At 50.3% G+C, this 16,245-nt stretch overlaps 1 protein-coding gene across 3 annotated transcripts in view; it reads right to left on the minus strand.

Annotated features, from left to right (window-relative positions):
• The window catches only part of UBE2F (ubiquitin conjugating enzyme E2 F (putative)), a 55,713-nt gene that overhangs the window by 3,320 nt on the left and 36,148 nt on the right, over nucleotides 1–16,245 (minus strand). For all 3 annotated transcript variants that reach the window (XM_073876540.1, XM_025888875.2, XM_073876535.1), the window contains 4 exons: nucleotides 10,772–10,842; nucleotides 6,312–6,369; nucleotides 3,591–3,623; nucleotides 1,236–1,298 (listed from right to left, as the gene is read on the minus strand). In XM_073876540.1, coding sequence (XP_073732641.1) covers nucleotides 1,236–1,298; nucleotides 3,591–3,623; nucleotides 6,312–6,369; nucleotides 10,772–10,842 — 225 coding nt within the window. The remainder of the gene's footprint in view (nucleotides 1–1,235; nucleotides 1,299–3,590; nucleotides 3,624–6,311; nucleotides 6,370–10,771; nucleotides 10,843–16,245) is intronic.

Genomic DNA, 16,245 nt, shown 5'->3' on the forward strand with positions numbered 1-16,245 from the left:
GGCAGGGGGCGGGGGGGCAGGAGCACACCCACAGGGGCTTGTCATCGCAGTGGACAAACCAAGGTTCTGTGGGGTGGTGCAGGGGGCTGACTGCTGTGGGTGGGCGGGAGATGCTGTGAGAGCAGCCGAGGGCGCAGCTGCTGAAGACCTCTGCTACTACCAGCCTCCTGTGCCTGACCAGAAGCACCCACTGACCCTGCAATCCCACCGCACAGCTCACTGGTCCCTGCTGTGCCTCTCCCGCATGGTTTTGTGAGCCGGGGAACATGCCGGGTGATGCGGCTCTCCCGGTGCCCACTCTATGGTTGCAGTAAACATCACACACAACACATTTAAAACGCCCCCCACCCTGGCACACAGCAGGTTTCACATAAACACAAGCACCTGCTCTTCAGCAGGATATTCAGAACCAGGTCGATGGCATTTAGAACTTTACAGATTCAAGTGAGGTGTTGGGTAACAGCCTTGGGTGGCTGATTTCTGGGGTGGTGAGGATTCACGGGAACAGGGTTGAGAAAATGAAACTTGAGGCTCTATGACTAAACCAGGTTAGCTCTGCAGGGCTGTCTGCTGAGGCCTAACTGGCTAACTAGCCTGGCTCCAAGTGAAGCTGCACCACCTCGAACAGCCTTGTTCTGCTCCCAGACTCCCAGACTGCTGCTCCACCTCCTAACACCTTGTTCATGCACCTTTAAGGCTGTAGGTAAAAGGGATATTTATTGCATTATCATTTGTAGTTGGAAAAAAAAAAACCCATGGGGAAAACCTGAGTGCCGACCACTCAGAGAATGGTTGAAAAGGTATGGTAGTGCCACTAAAAAGTTAAAAACAAACACCAAAACAAAAACAAAAACCTGAGAATTAACAATAAACAACAGGATCCCATTATTTTGGACAGAAACCCAACGGGCATGTGAGTGCACAGGCACACTGGAAGGACCTGGGGGTGTGAATGCTGTATCCCCATACTGTTGTTAAGGCAAAGTAACAGTGGCCTGTTTTAAATCCCTCGGATTGATTTCTACTAAGAAACTGCATCTAATAGAAACATTTCTGTCTGACCTTGGGTCAAATACTTGACTGAGACTACTCACCTTTATCACAACACGTTACTTACCAACTGCTTTCAATTCCAGGTGTGGACCCGCCATTCTCAGCCTCGCACTTATCTGAGCAAGAGCTTGTAATCACCTTTTTACCAAACCCGTCCACCTCGAACGCAACCATTAGCTTACCTTGTCCCTCAAATGATGTTCTGCAGCTTCAATATTCAGCGGATCGTCAAAATTCAAAAGATCCTTAAAAAGAGAGAAACTCAAAGTAAACAATGGAAAGAATGTGTTTTTCTGCTGTCACAAGTCTTCATTTTATGAGCCAGATGACAGAACTCTAATCAGCAAATGGGAGAAGCTAGAGAGTAGAGATTCTATTACGGATCACAGTTCCTGGGATAGAAGCGCACAGTCTGTGTGGGTGTTTTCTCAATGTTGGTGAACAGCTGACTGAAAGATCATGATGTTTACATACAACTGTCCAAAGTTCAGTGAAAATGGAGGTTCGTGATCACGTTAAGTTCTAATGCTATTTTTGATAAAGAACCACTCTCATTATGAGCATTTCCAAATAAAAATCCCATTCTTTTTTCCTTAGAAATTCATTTCTTCTTTTAATTTGTGATGAACATCTTTGCCTCTCTAAGTCTCTGGTTTCCGTGCTGACCTTCACCAGATCTTCTCTTTACATTTTGTTATTCCCCTTCACAGCACTGCACTCATACCCAGTAGGGATGGCGTTTGGAGCCTGAGCGGACAGTGCCAGGAGGACCCTGTCTCCCAGGCCTTTCTACCTTAGAAAACCCGGGGATGGGCGGTGGGGGGTGCCTGGCTGGCTCAGTCCTTGGAGCCTGCAACTCTTGATCTCGGGGTTGTGAGTTTGAGCCCCATGTTGGGTGTAGAGATTACTTAAAAAAAAAAAAAAATCTTAAAAAGAAAACCCTGGAATGGCTGCTCCCCTCTCCCCACAAGAAACACCATGGAATTCAAACTGGAAGCCATGCCGTTATCTTTATACTGCCTATGAGAAGTCATTGCTTTCCAGAGTCACTGATGGTCACTGTAAAGACAACTGTACTTCTCCTCAGGAGAAATGTTAAATTTGGGGACTGTATTTCTGATTTGGAAATAAATATGGGGTATGACTGATATGTTACAAACAGAGAAACGAAAATTCTTAAGTCTCTATGATCACTTGTAAAGTTGAACAATTAGACTTCAAGTCCTAGAAACAGGCAAAAATATGAAGCACATAGATGAGATACCCAGTGCATATAAAGACCACCAGACACACAAAGTTCTTTATTTTCCTTACCATATATCTGACCTAAAATGAATATATCGGCTGGAATAACCATTAGAGGCTTAATCAGCAATTTTGGTTGGCCCTCTAGAATCTGGAACACTGGTGAGACGGGGACTACACCAGATGAAAGGCTAAAATCAATGAAAAAGAAGCATGAACTGCTGGGCAGATTTTAATCACGCTGCAGCCTTCACAGCTCCTTTAAAAGTAAAACCGTGCACATCCATGAAAAAGCCAAACCACAATCACAACAAAACGATGGCACTACCTTCTCTGGGGGGTGAAGGGAAGGCCTGAAGCCAGAAGTGCTGGGCTTGCTGCTTGTGCTACAGGGGTCACCTGGGACAACAGATGAGAAGGCAGAGGGAGGCAGGGCCGTGGGGGTCTAATTTTGAGGCTCTGCTGCTTTTTATTTTGCTGCCAATAAGAGCAAGCGCACTGTGACCTCGGACAGCAGCCTGGCCCCGGGTGCCGGTGCCGTGTCAGCACACCTGCTGTGGGCCAGGAAGCTGCCCCTCCAACGACCTGCCGTCCTGTGGGCTGGCCAGGGTGGGCTCCTTTTCATGGAGGGCCAAGTTTCATCAAAAGTAGCACAGGTCCCCACCCCACCCCACAGACAGATCCCTGAAGCTTATTTCTTTTAAAGCTCTTTTATGATCAAAAAGCAGAAACTCAAAAGACTAATATTGTATTAAAAAAAATCCAAATAGCAGCTTTTAGCTTCACCCCATGTCTCCCCCTGCCCTCCAGCTCCTGCCTGTGATATGCTGTTTTCTGCGGACAGCAAACTTCGGCAGCTCGTCAGTGAGGAGACAATGGTTCTAAGGTTCTGGGTTTGTGAAAAGCCTAGAGGTCAGGTGAGCACACACTCGTTCAACCAAACCAGGACACCTGGGAGGGCAGACGGCTGCTAGCGAGGGCAGACACGGAGCGGGGCCAGGCCAGGCGCCCCCAGAGGAAGAGCCACCCACGTGAAGGAGGCTGCAGCCAACGAACAGCCTCCGCCCCAGCCCTCCCGTCCCTGACGGCCTCCCCATGTGTGCCACCCCAAACCCCCCCCCACCCAGTTCCCGTCTCACTGTTCCTCTGCCTCATATAAATCCGACAGAAAGGAGGAGTTCAGCGTGTACAGGGTGCTGTTTTTAATCCCTCTAGGTTACCCTTAATGTGATGTTTAAAACCAGCAGTCAGAGGACTCAAGAAAAACTTGGGATTCTGGTCAATATACTTACAGTAAACAAAGAGTTTAATCCCCAAACAACATCCTGGAATGAGAAAGAAAGAAGAAAACAAGTTTCAGGCTCCTGTGCATTTAGTGTTTCAAACCCATGACCAAGAAATACGTACTGTGCCAGGTCAGAATTTATCTTTAGCCTGCTGTTTTCCCTAAGACAGAAACTTAAAACCACTTCTCTCCAATATGAGAACAGGCTCTGGGAAATTGGGAGATGAGCAGTCACAGATAGTAAATTCCGCATGAAGGACAACATAAAGTGCCCGTGAGACCCAGCCCAAGGAGCCCCCGGGCTGTGTCTGCTCAGGGCCGCCCCACCTTCCACCACTCCTCCTGGTCATCTTCCCATGCGGTTCGGGACTTCTGAAGAGTCATCTTTACGACAACATCTGTTGTCCCTGCATCCGTGCCCTCTTGGGGACTGCAGATAAGCTAATGACCCACACCCCACAGGCCTCTTAACAATTTTGCTCTAATTACTTTAAAAAAAAAAAGTGGAAGACTGATAAACACTTCCTATCTAACATTCAAAGATCAGAAATTCTCATTAAAGTAAAATGGAAAACCAGTGTGCTCTCTCTGGACTGACTTGTCATCTGTGACTCAACCACCAATTCCCCGTCAGCACTCCTCGTCATCAGCTCAAGTCTTGTCTTTCTTAGGCTGATACTCTCCTAGCTGGCAATTTTAATCGCCGCCTCTGCTCTGTCCCAGCCATCCACCCGTGTCCTTCTGGGGTGAGCTGAACCTGGGGCTGGAGCTGGCAGGATACACATGTTCTTTGTCTGGTGGAGAGGTCGGACAGACAGGCATGTCAGCAGAACTCCCACAGAAGTGTTCCCACAGAGGACCCAGCAGGGAGGAGAGGCTCCCCAGAGGAAGAAGGGCCTGCCAGGTAGAAGGATGACAGGAGGGAGCACCTTCCAGGTAGAGGGACCCCTGTGCTGAAGCTAAGTCCGAAGTGGGCAGGACATGTCCAGGGTGTGGCAAGAAGACAGGCCGGGCTCGCCATGGCAGTAGAGACCACACCTCGGGAGGATCCAGTCAGGCCTGTAGGTCTGCAGTGTCCTCTGACTCCGGGGTAGGGCCCCAACACCTTCCCTGTGTTCTTCTCCCAAAGTGCCCACTTGGAGATACCCAACGACAGGGCCTACACACCAGAGTTTGCAGCAGTCGCCCATGAGGTGTGGTCATGTACAGCACTAGACCTGGCCCAGAACCAGTGCAGTCACCGATGGGCCGCTGTGACCCATGCATACCGCTCCGGGCCTCAGCGTGCTCCTCTAAGAGCAGGGAGTGGGAGTGAGGACGGTCTCTAAGAGGTGAACCAGGAAGCTGGCATGTAAGGGATGAGGTCAGTTTATCTGCAGAAGCTCTTTTCAAAGGCAGGACCCACAGCGTTAAACTGTGAAGGACGGCAGGGAAGAGAAAACCCGGCACTGTGCAGGCGGGCCCAGGCCTGTTCAGTTCCGCTCAGGCTTCCCCTTGTGGCCCAAAGGACAGCATCCGATGCAGCATCTCCAGTACCAGCCATGCTGGTACCACACACGTTCCGTGTGTTTCGTGCAGAGTTCGACTTACAAATGGCTTTAGTTAGGATGACTGTTGTAATCCATGCAGGACCAAGCCAAAGTGAACACATGTGCAAAACTGTTGCTCTTGAGACAGAGACAGAGATGGAGAGGGGGACAGAGAGGAAGATGGCACTGCGTGATGTGCCAGGTAGTCTGCGAGCGTCACAGACTCGCTGCTTCGACACCTTCCAGGCTGACCTGGCACGAATGTGAGCGAAGAGGAGGGCACTGTCACCAGGGAACACGGGCCAGGTCTGGATGAGCACGCCTTTGTGCCAAGTCCTGGGCTGAGGAGAAGCGCAGGCTGGGAACCCAGCCACCCTCTGAGCCCAGGACTGGGAGGGCACTTTCTGGGCAGCGTGGACCCAGCATGAGAAGGGCAAAGGCTCTGATGACTGCATGGGTTGCTTCGTTACCCGTGAGAAACGATGGCAGGAGTCAGGCAGCTGGTCACCACAAAGTGGACACTAGCCAGGGCTCCTGGCTGCTTCTGACGAAAAGCTCAGGCAACAGAAGGAAACCGTAGGTGTCCCACGGATACCGCAGCAGAAATGCCCTGAGTTGAAGCCACAGCTGGCGGCCTCATACAGCGCCCGTAATGTGCGCCCCCAGACCCAACTAGAGCCTACACCGCAGAAGCAACTGGAGCCACCTGTTTAGTCCCGGCGGCTCCCCTCTCCATCGCCCTCCCCTGGGTGGGGTCCTCCCTCAGGGCATACCTGTCTGGGCTGCCACCCTTCGGTTGTCCAGGCTAGCTCGGGGTAACTCGGAGCAGACGGAGGCCACATCTGCCCTCTCCCTCCGCCCCTCTCCCCACCCTGGCAGCTCTTGTCTCCTCGGAGAGTGAGGCACCACACAAGACTGGGGGACAGAGGAAGGGAAGAGGAGAAACTACATGACCTGAAGCACAAATGTAAAGCGCCGAGGGGAGTGAAGATAACTTGAACCTCCACTGCCCCGAGATGAACTGGGGGCAGAGGAACCGACCGGGGCAAGTGCTTGGCCGAGCAGCCCCTGGTGGGCAGGTGGGGGCAGGTGGGGGCAGGGTGTGCCCGGCCACGTGGGTGGACAGGACAGCAAGGAGACTGGTTCCCAGAGGGAAAGGCCTCCAGGCCGGGGCTGTGCTCAAGCGCACTGCACTCTACCTTTAATGTCCTTGTGGGAGCCCAGCCGGTGCCGTCAATCGAATGTTCTCTCAGTAAACTGAAACAGACAGAAAGGCACAGCGGTCAGCAAGGGCAGCCTCCAGTCACAGGAGCTGCAGGTGTGCTGAGCCGCTGCCGCCAAGCCCTCTGGGCCCACGTCTCCTCTTCAGGACATCTGCTTTCCCCGGGCCCCACCTCTCCCCTGGTGCCTCGCAGGCCCGTCTCCCTGCAGGAGGCCATCTCTGCCCCCAAGTCTCATCTGTTGTGCCATGTTTATTGCTTGTACACCCAGGTCTTTAATCCTGCATGCACAGGAAGTTTTAAGCAGGAAGAAAGTGTGGTTAAAATAACATACAAAGAGCACTTGTCAACTTGATATTCAGAAAATGACAACTGATGCTTAGAGCTTCCTATGTGTTTCAGCATGATCCTAACCTCACTTAATGCCTCGACAACCCACGAAGGAGGTGCTGCCATCTCTCTGTCTAATGCAGGAAAGAAAACAAGGCACAGAGCAGCAAGGGCATGGGCCTGGGGGACAGTCCTTCAAACCTGGGCAGTTTGCGCAGAGATGCAGGTGAACACGGATGACAGCTCCTAGCACACATTCTAATACCTTGTTTTTGTTTTGTATAAAAAAGTTCAAAAGGGAAAAATGAAGAATAAAGGCAGATTAACACAAAATTCTGGATGGTCCTCACCAGTGGGTGGAAGGGCCATGCTCAGAGAAGGTGTGCATGCACTTTGGAGGTACTGTGAGGTCCTATTTCCTAAGCTGGACCCGAGGGTCACTTCCATCCCTGTTCCACCAGCTGCACATGCACATTACATACCCTTCACAGAAATGATTATTCCACACTTGGAAAAACTACAATTTATTGCCAAGTTTCCTTCTGGGGAAAAATCAGTGTGGCATTGCTGAGCTGTACCCTGCTGCTGCTTTGACGTGTACCTAACAGTTCCTAAGCTCACATGGCAGCATCAGGCTCTCTGCACCTTAACTGTTATTGTGAAGAGAAGTTCTGGATCAGGGCATGTTCAAATTCCTGTAAGTCAATTACGATCAGGAGAAAATATAAATATCCTATAATCTTTTTTTTTTAAATATCCTATAATCTTAATTGCCAATGAAGATCAGTTAGATAAGTAAAACCTTAAATTGACCACTACCACTTACTTTGAGCCTTAAAAAGAAAACAAGAAAGAAGAAACCGACATCTCCACCCTGCAGAGGCCCAGGCCTTGTTGACAGGAAAGCTCTGCAACTTTGAAGTAACCGTTCGGGAACACTGTGCCAGGTCCTGGAGGTCTGTATGACCCAGTGAGAGGTCTCCTCACTGAGGCGGGGACAGGAATCCGTTCGGATTGTCTTGTCCTTTTCTCTGACAGACCTCATCACAATCCTCAGCCATCGACCTGTTCACTCGTTCAATGCCTGTCTCCCCAGCAGCCGGCAAGCCCCACAAAGCCAAGAATACCAACTGCTCCCACTGCGTCTGGGCTCGACCACCATTAGCTGATGGGGGGGGCAGCTTCACTGGCTGAGCAGGTAGTATCCTCTGACCCCTGTCAACAGCACAGCAAGAGCAGGAGGGCTCTGAACCTGGAGGCCAGCTGTGCCCACCCAGGGCAATGGCAGATGAGGGGGGGTGGTGGTGCCCATCATCAGGCGGCTGTGCCCAGGTCTGCAGGCCACAGGTCTGGGCAGAGTGACACTATGGAGGGAACACACTGTCACCGTGCAAGTTCTAGCCCAGCCTCAACAGGTGGCAGGCCCTCAGAGGGTCCTAGGCAAGGGATCAGAGAGGGTGCCTCAGGGGCTACACTGGAATCATGGGCCCCAGAAGAAAAAGTCTCAAGTGCAACCACCAGGGTCCTGGCCTGGAGCCCTCTAATCCCACAGACATGGCCCCTCTCACCTCTAACCCTGAGCCAAAAGCAGGCGAGGGCCCCTGGTAGGAGCAGAGCAAGCCTCACAAAGAGAAGTGAGTGCCCTGTGTACTAGACAAGGCCCCACAGAGCACCAGGCACCGGTCAGAGCTGCTGAGTGAGGAATCCAGGTAGATGCTACCTGGCAGTCACTGCACACCAGGAGTGGCTGGCCCAGGCTCGTCTTTCTCTTTATTCAGGAGGTGCCATGAGTCAGTGGTACACTAAGCCCCTGCTGGACACTGTCTGGTTTTTTCCAAAACAATGAGGAGGTCTTTGCACTTTAATCTGGCACATTATTTCCCACAAATAAACCCCTACAAGTGCAGCCGACAAATCCAAGGGTAAATACAAGTTAAATGTAGACCTTGTAGCTGAAGGACCAACATAGGTGTATCTCCCGTGATGTGAGAGCGCCTGTTCCTTCCCTTTCTCTCTCTCCCTTCTCTCTCTCTTACCCTCCCACCCCTCGCTGGGTATTTGCTTTTGCACCAACGTGAGGAGTGGTGAGCGGCATCTCATTGTTTCCATGAGCCTCTCTCTGGCTACTGCCGAGACCAAACATCCCTCAGGTGCTTACCACCCACCTGTAACTCTCCTAGGAGTCACTACTTGTAGCAGGTGCTCAGTTTTCCTAGTGGGTGTGTCTGTCTTTTTCATCCTAATTGGCAAAAACCTTTTTTTTAAAAAGATTTTATTTGTTTGACAGAGACACTGCGAGAGAGGGAACACAAGCAGGGGGAGTGGGAGAGGGAGAAGCAGGCCTCCCGCTGAGCAGGGAGCCCGATGCGGGGCTCGATCCCAGGACCCTGGGATCATGACCTGAGCCGAAGGCAGACGCTTAACGACTGAGCCACCCAGGCACCCCTGGCAAAAACCTTTTACACATGAAGGATATAACCCTGCCGATCTTTTCTCTCTCACTTTTATGTTTTGTATTTTTAATTTTAATGTGGCTAAATCTATCAATGATTTTCCTTTAAGGTTTCTGGCTTTTGTTGCTGGCTGCCACCCGCTGAGTTCTCCTCACACTTTGCTAATGATCTGATTTCTCAGAAGACAGCAAAAGTGATAAGAGAAATTCCTGCCCTGGCATTAGTTCTGGTGGAGGACAGGGTATGACAGGGAGGTGGTGTGCGGTGGACTCCCAGGAGAGCAAGCACCAGCAGTGGCCTGAGGGGAGAAGGCTGGAGCGGACGCCATCTACAGCCTGAAGCTGGAGGAGTCCGATTTTGTAAGTGTGATACTTAAAGGACGGATGGGGAAAAGGTGGCCTCTTGTAAATGCATCTGTAACTGTCTGCAGAAAAGGAGGCGGGTAGGAGACAACAGGGGACACTGCACACAAGCTGCACTGAGAGTTGGATACCAACTGTGCTTTTAAGAAGGAAGACAGGGCGCCTAGGGGGGCGCAGTCGGTTAAGCATCCAACTCTTGATTTCAGATCAGGTCATGATCTCGGTCCTGGGATCGAGCCCAACGTGGGGCTCGGTGCTCACTGGGTAGCTCGCTTGTTGCTCTCCCTCTGCTCCTCTCCCAGCTTGTGTACTCTCTCAATAAATATATAAACGCAGAAGAGAAAGAGGAGGAGGAGGGGGCGAGGGAGGACAAAGCAAGAGGGGTCCAGCTATGCCAGCACGTCGGGCATCACAGGCAGGGGCTGGTGTTGCCAGGGCGGGGACGGGACACGATACGACACTGACTTAATCACAGGAAGAAAGCAGAACAAGGTGCTAATGCTAACGCCTACCCTCTGTGCTGTGGCTGAAGGTTACATAACCCGGCAAAGTCCCCCGCTGCTGGTGGACGCGCAGGGTTCCAGCCCAGGCAGTCTGGCCCCAGAGCCCTGCAACCGCACTGTCGCCTTAGTAGAGAAAGTGACGAAACGCAGGAAGATAAAGCCCAAGTACTAAATTTACTTAAAAACAACAAACCACACACCTTCTCCAGTTCCCTACATTAGTGACCAGCAGCCTTGAGAAGCGGGGGGTAGCAGATCCCCGATCAACTGCCACTGGAAGGGGTGGACGACACACAGGCCACAAATGACATGAAGCTCTGGGAAAACTGTCCTGCTCTACAACACACCAAGACTTTTGGTAAAAAGAGGACATCTTAAATACAAATGCCCAGGTCTTAAACTTGCCATCTACACGCCCCCACCCCCGATTTTATAAATCCTACTTTTCCTTCTTAGCTAAAATCAGCCACATGGAAGGATTGCAGCCTCTCATTACAACAGGAGTGGAAAAGGGTGAGGAGGCCTGGAGGGAGCACCAGCAGGGGTCTTGGCCACCGGAGTGCCCAGGACTTGGGTCTGGAGGTGGAGGCAGGCTGGGGGTGGGGTGGGGTGGGGATGGGAGACCTTCCAGTCACTGGGGTGCAGCCCACAGCTCTGAGGGTGGTTTCCCAAACCTCCCTAAACGTGGCCCAGCCTCAAAATTGCCTCTCAGTGGAGATTATGTGTTAGAAAGCCCAATGCTCACACACAGTGCTCACAAACACAAAAGCCAGGAAAGAAGAGAAACCCACCTTAGACATATTTCGCCTGTCTCTGTGATGTTGGGGTGCCAGATCCTCGTCAGGCATTTCACTTTGGGAGGCTGCAACACAGAGAGAAAGAGACTCTCCAAATCACGCCTACTGCCACAGACCCATCTAGCCCCTCGTTCCACTGCTTCCTTGGCACTCGGTCGGACCGGCCCCAACCAGTGTTCAATTTTGGACTCCTGTCACCTGTTCAGGGGTGTCTTCACACCGCATCCACAAGTGCTAGTCTGCCCGGACCCCCAACATGACCCTTCTACAAGTCCCAGGGCCGGAGGGTGAGTGGGGCTGGTGGCGGGGCCTCGGCCCCCTCTGACCCTCCCTGCCATGGCTGTGGAGCCCACGGTGCGCTGCAGGCCCCATTCAAACCGGGAGCCCGCAGACGCTATGCTGTGTGCTACGCTGCTGAGCTGTGGCTGAGGGATATTGCTCCTCGCAGTGGTAGCTGGGTCCCTGTGTGCGTGTTTCTGAAGATGCGACTGCCATGTACATGGTCCTACATCCAAGTCATAGTCTGCTTTATGCTTACAGGAGGGAGAGAGAATGAAAACGAACATGTGGCTTGAGTAAGGCACACCGACATCATTTATGACGAGGCATGTTTGGATGAAGCTGTTCTTTTAAAATGAGCAATCCATACTCATTTAAGACAAAAAGACAATGACAACCAAAGGCAAGATCTCTGTCTTTCCTTTTGTTATATATGATAATTCCACCCAGAAATTATCTAACACCCGATACACATCTTGTGAGCCTCTTTTCTAGGCCCCACACAGAGATGCATGTGCGTGCACATTCATTTTTGTTTACGGAAGCGGGGACGTGTGCTATCTTTTCATATCCCTTTGTCACCACTTCAAATGGCTTTGGGCTTTCTCGCCCTCCGTGGTACAATTCTAGCATTTCACAAGCCAGTTCCTATTACTGGACATTTAGGTTGCCTCCTACCTCTACCACGAACTGGGCTAAATCAGTGTGCTCATCTCTGCTCACATCTGTAGGAAAGGTCTGCCCAGGAGGAAGCCCAGGTAGAGGAACTGCTGGTCAGAGCACACGAGTGTCTTCTGGCCGAGTCTCACAGACACATCATCTTGTAGACATTCACATGTCAGCCCTTTGTTACGGGGGGGGGGGGGCACGTTTTCCACGTTTATCATTTAGTATTAATTTGTATTTATGATGCTATTCTTTTGTAAAGTCTTTGTAACCAAATTTTTATCTTTGTTACCAACCACCCCAATACTCTACTGTACTTTTTCTAGTACTTGAATCCTTCCATCATTTTATTTGTACAAAACAAACTTTTCCAGCACTCTTTTAAGTTTTCCTACTGATTTTAAAACACCATGACATCAAGAAACTCCCCCAGATAATTAATCCAAGTATGCAAATATAGGTGTCCAAGGTTACAGAATTTAGGTTCAGAGTGAGTTTCAATCAATTTAATATGCTCTAATTTGGTTTCCTGCAAATAAATGGGAATGCATTTGACAGCAAGTATGCTAGTCATCATGAATTTCCAGCAAGGCCTTCAGACTGAGGGAAGGCCGGCATTGCAGGGTTGTATGAATCTAAGTAACAATACAGTTTCCATACTGGGTAGACTGAATCACCAACCTGGCATTGGAGGGAACCTGCAGGCTCTATCTCCCTCCCTTCTAGAGAGTCCCTGACAGACACACACCTGTCACCCCGCCTAGTGTCGTTCACTAGATCTCCAAGTATCCGACTGTATTTGCCCCTCTCCTCTTTGTCCATTCCCACCTTCCATAGTTAGATGTTGGCAAAGACACCTCCCCTTGTCAGTGGTCCTCTTAACTGCGGTCCCCAGACAAGAGAACAAACTGGAACTATGGACCCAGATTCTGACACACACTTTCCAAACAGAACTTGTGGACCTGACCCTACCCCTAAAGCAAGACAGACAAGAAACACCCAGTCCCACCTCCTACTTGGCATTGCCACCTGCCCCATCACAGGCCAGGAGTTTAAACCAATGGGGAAAAAGGGGTTCTTCAGTGTACAACTGGATAACCATCTGGAAAAACATAGACCCCCACTTAAGAGTTGTACTCCAGATGCATTAAACACAAATGATACAGAACTATAAGAGCACTGAAGAAAATGCAGATGAGTTACCTTGGGATCTGAAGGCCTGTTTTAAGCATTTCAAAACAAGAAAAACTCGTGAAAGAAAAGTAGATTTTAGTACAGTGGTGAAGCAAAACAAAACAAACCCCTCCCCCCTGCAAAACCCCCTGAAGTTTTACAGAATAAAAACAATAAAAAACAAGGGAAAAACAGAAAAATCTTTAGAGTACAACTAAGAAAACTAGGGAAAATGTTTCATATAAATTCTAGCTGAGAATTCTTATAAGAAAAACAAATATCCCAATGGAAAAAAGGGCTCAGGACCTAATAACAGCTCACAAAGAACATAAAAAGCTAATAAATAGGAAAAAAATATTCAGCATTCTACTTATTTAGGAAATGAAAACTCAAATGACAATTAGATACCATTTATTTCCTCCCAAAATGGCAAAAAGAAAATCAAAAGATTCCATTTTCGTGAAGAAAAGGGGCCTTTTCAGACAGTACTGGTGAGGAAGCCACTGGCATAACCTCTCTGGGAACTAGTTTAATAGTATTGAGGAAGAGTCTTAAAATCAGCATCAGTTACTCCACACTGGTAACCCCACGAGGATTTATGCCAAGGACAGAGGCAGACGCGCGGCAGACACGCAGCAGCCGCTGTCTGGGACACGCGTGACAGCACCGCTTATGCCCGCCGTCAACGACTGACAGCCTATGCACCAAATGCAGGCGGGGTCTGCTGTTGCAGGGATCTAAGTATGGTTTCTACATTTTGAAAAGACGGTTTAAAAAAATCCCAACTATTTTGTGGAGAAAAATAAGTATATGTGATAGAGACCATTTGTGGTTCACAAAGCCTAAAATATTTAGTACTCACAGAAAGTGTGGTTCATACTGTCAAAAACTGGTCAACCAGTGACCAACAATAAAGGACTGATTTAAAACCATGACGCGGCATATAATGAAGTGCTCTTATTAATGATGATGTAACATGTTCTCATGTGAATTGACATGAGAACATTTGTTCATCACATTATAGTGTTAAAAACCCCAGGTTATCAAGCTATGTGTAGCATGATCCCATTTGTATGTACGATTATATGTCGCCCATAACATACATCAGAAAGTGAACAGTGACCATCTCTGGGTGGAGAGGTTAACAGGTGATTAACATTCCATTTCTGCAGAGCCGTATTTCCCCATTTCCTACAAAGCATACACTACACACAAGGCAGAGGGGAGAATGGGGGTTCAGTTCACTTGTCGTATCTCTGCCCCCTCCCCCCTTTCTGGGGCTGGTCATGGCCATATCTCTTGATTTGGTTACGTTATCAAAAATGTGAGGGGAGGGGCGCCTGGGTGGCTCAGTCAACCGAGCGTCCGACTCTTGGTTTCGACCCAGGTCATGATCTCGGGGTCCTGAGATCAAGCCCCACATCGGGCTCCACACTCAGCGTGGAATCTGCTTGTCCCTTCTCTCTCTGCTCCTCCTCCTGCTCTCTCTCATAAACAAATAAAATCTCAAAAAAAAAAAGAAGTGTGGGGGACGTAACAGGTGTTACTTCCAGGAGGAAACTGGAGGCAAAGAATGAAAAGCCAGGTCTCCTTCTCCTGCTTCAGCGCATGGTCTCTGCCAACCGGCGTGCGACTGACGTGCCACGGGGGCATCGCAGGGCTCTGGGACTGTGACAGCACACTGCACCTGCTCCTCCTCTGTGGGCGCCCTGACCACCCGGGGACCCCCAGCGCTATGTCACCACCCTGGCTCTCACTGTTTGTGCTGTCTCCCAGGAGACGGGGGTTCTTAAAAAAGCAGTGTCTGACACAGAACCTCGCAAGGCTTATTTCGTGTCACTGAATAGCTTCAGCCAGTGTCTTGGGGAGACCACAAGGCAGGCCTGAGGCTGTGAGATCAAGTTCAGGGACAAAGGACAAAGAGCCGGGGGAGGCTCTGAACCCTAGCTGCCGGGGCGAGGGGCGAGGGGCGGGGGGCGGGGAGCCAGGCAGGTATTTACTCTAAAATAATGACCTATTTAGGTGACTGGAAGTTTTTCAGAATGACAATCTTAGTAAGTGACTTTAACTGAAGAAGCTGTAAGTGTCAGGGGTTTTTAGAAAGTCCTTACTGAGTACAGAAATCATATAAAGTCACGGCATAAAAGCAAACGAGCCTAAGTCAGCCCCGTGGAGGTCTCTCAGGCTAACCTTCTAAAAGCCGGCTGTCTCCTCATCCAAATAAAACACAGGTGCCTGAAGTTTACTCTCACCGTCTCTGCCCCAAATGCCTGCAACCTATGTATTTTCAGATGCTGGCTTCATTCTCTACATCGTTAAGTCTGTAGGGGCAGAGCACGCCCACCGCCGGACAAATGCGTACGGTGTGCTCTCGCAGAGCCCTGGAAACACAGTGTGAGTAGGACACTCCCAGTCTAGTGGAAAGAGACATTAAGGAGTTATATAAGCAAAGACTAACTACAAAAAAGTAAACACAAATACCTCTGTATCGGTTAGGCACCGCATTACATGGTTTCCCGGGGATGCTGTCACCCCCCAATCCCTGCCCTGAGCTAGCGACAGTCGCTGGCCTGGTAGTTAAGACTGCGGCCTCAGCCTGGACATGGAGGCGGAGAGGACATGCAGGGGCCGCAGGCGCACAGAGCGGAAGAGGCCCTCACGGCAGCAGGGCAGGGTCTGGGCCCACCCCAGAGGGGCTGGCCTCTCAGTGCCCCTGGCTTGAGAACATGGGTTTCATTCCCGATGAAATCAAACAAGCACATCATTCAGAAATCTCCTAAAGTTAGAGACAGAAACTAAACATAAGAATGTAAAACCATCATAAGTCACCAATTAATATAAGAAACATGTCCTCGAGGCTCAGTGGTTTTCTATCCTGTGTATTCTGTGCCCTACCTCTCCGTTTCTTGAAGAGGTCACACACGGGCAAGACAAGATGACCAACATTTTCTCCCACAAAGTGGCCGCTGAGTTTGTGGGAAGGGCACATGTCAGGGAGCTGGGCAGCACTGGACGAGAGCCTGCTTTAGCAATGGAGCCATTTATTCCGGCAAAGCTAACTCTACCTCTCTGGGCCCTACCTTCCTGACGCGTCCCCGGGCGACTACTGGAGAATGAGACGAGCGGAAGGGAGTGGGGGCACCCGGTGCATAAAAGCTCCCAACAAAGATCGGTCCCCTTGGTGTCTTCTCAGGCTCTGCTCTCTTCCGATACGGGGGCCGAGAGGCTCTGCCACTAAATGATACCTAATGTACCCGAAACAGCGGTCCTCAGATTCGGCAGCCCCGCCCCACACCATCCTGCTGCTCAAACACTCACTGCCTCTCCGAGAAGACTGTGTCACATACCTC

The sequence above is a fragment of the Callorhinus ursinus genome, unplaced genomic scaffold (assembly GCF_003265705.2).
Source record: "Callorhinus ursinus isolate GAN/ISIS: 27379988/994484 unplaced genomic scaffold, GSC_fseal_2.0 scaffold2, whole genome shotgun sequence".
NCBI classification, from domain to species: Eukaryota; Metazoa; Chordata; class Mammalia; order Carnivora; family Otariidae; genus Callorhinus; species Callorhinus ursinus.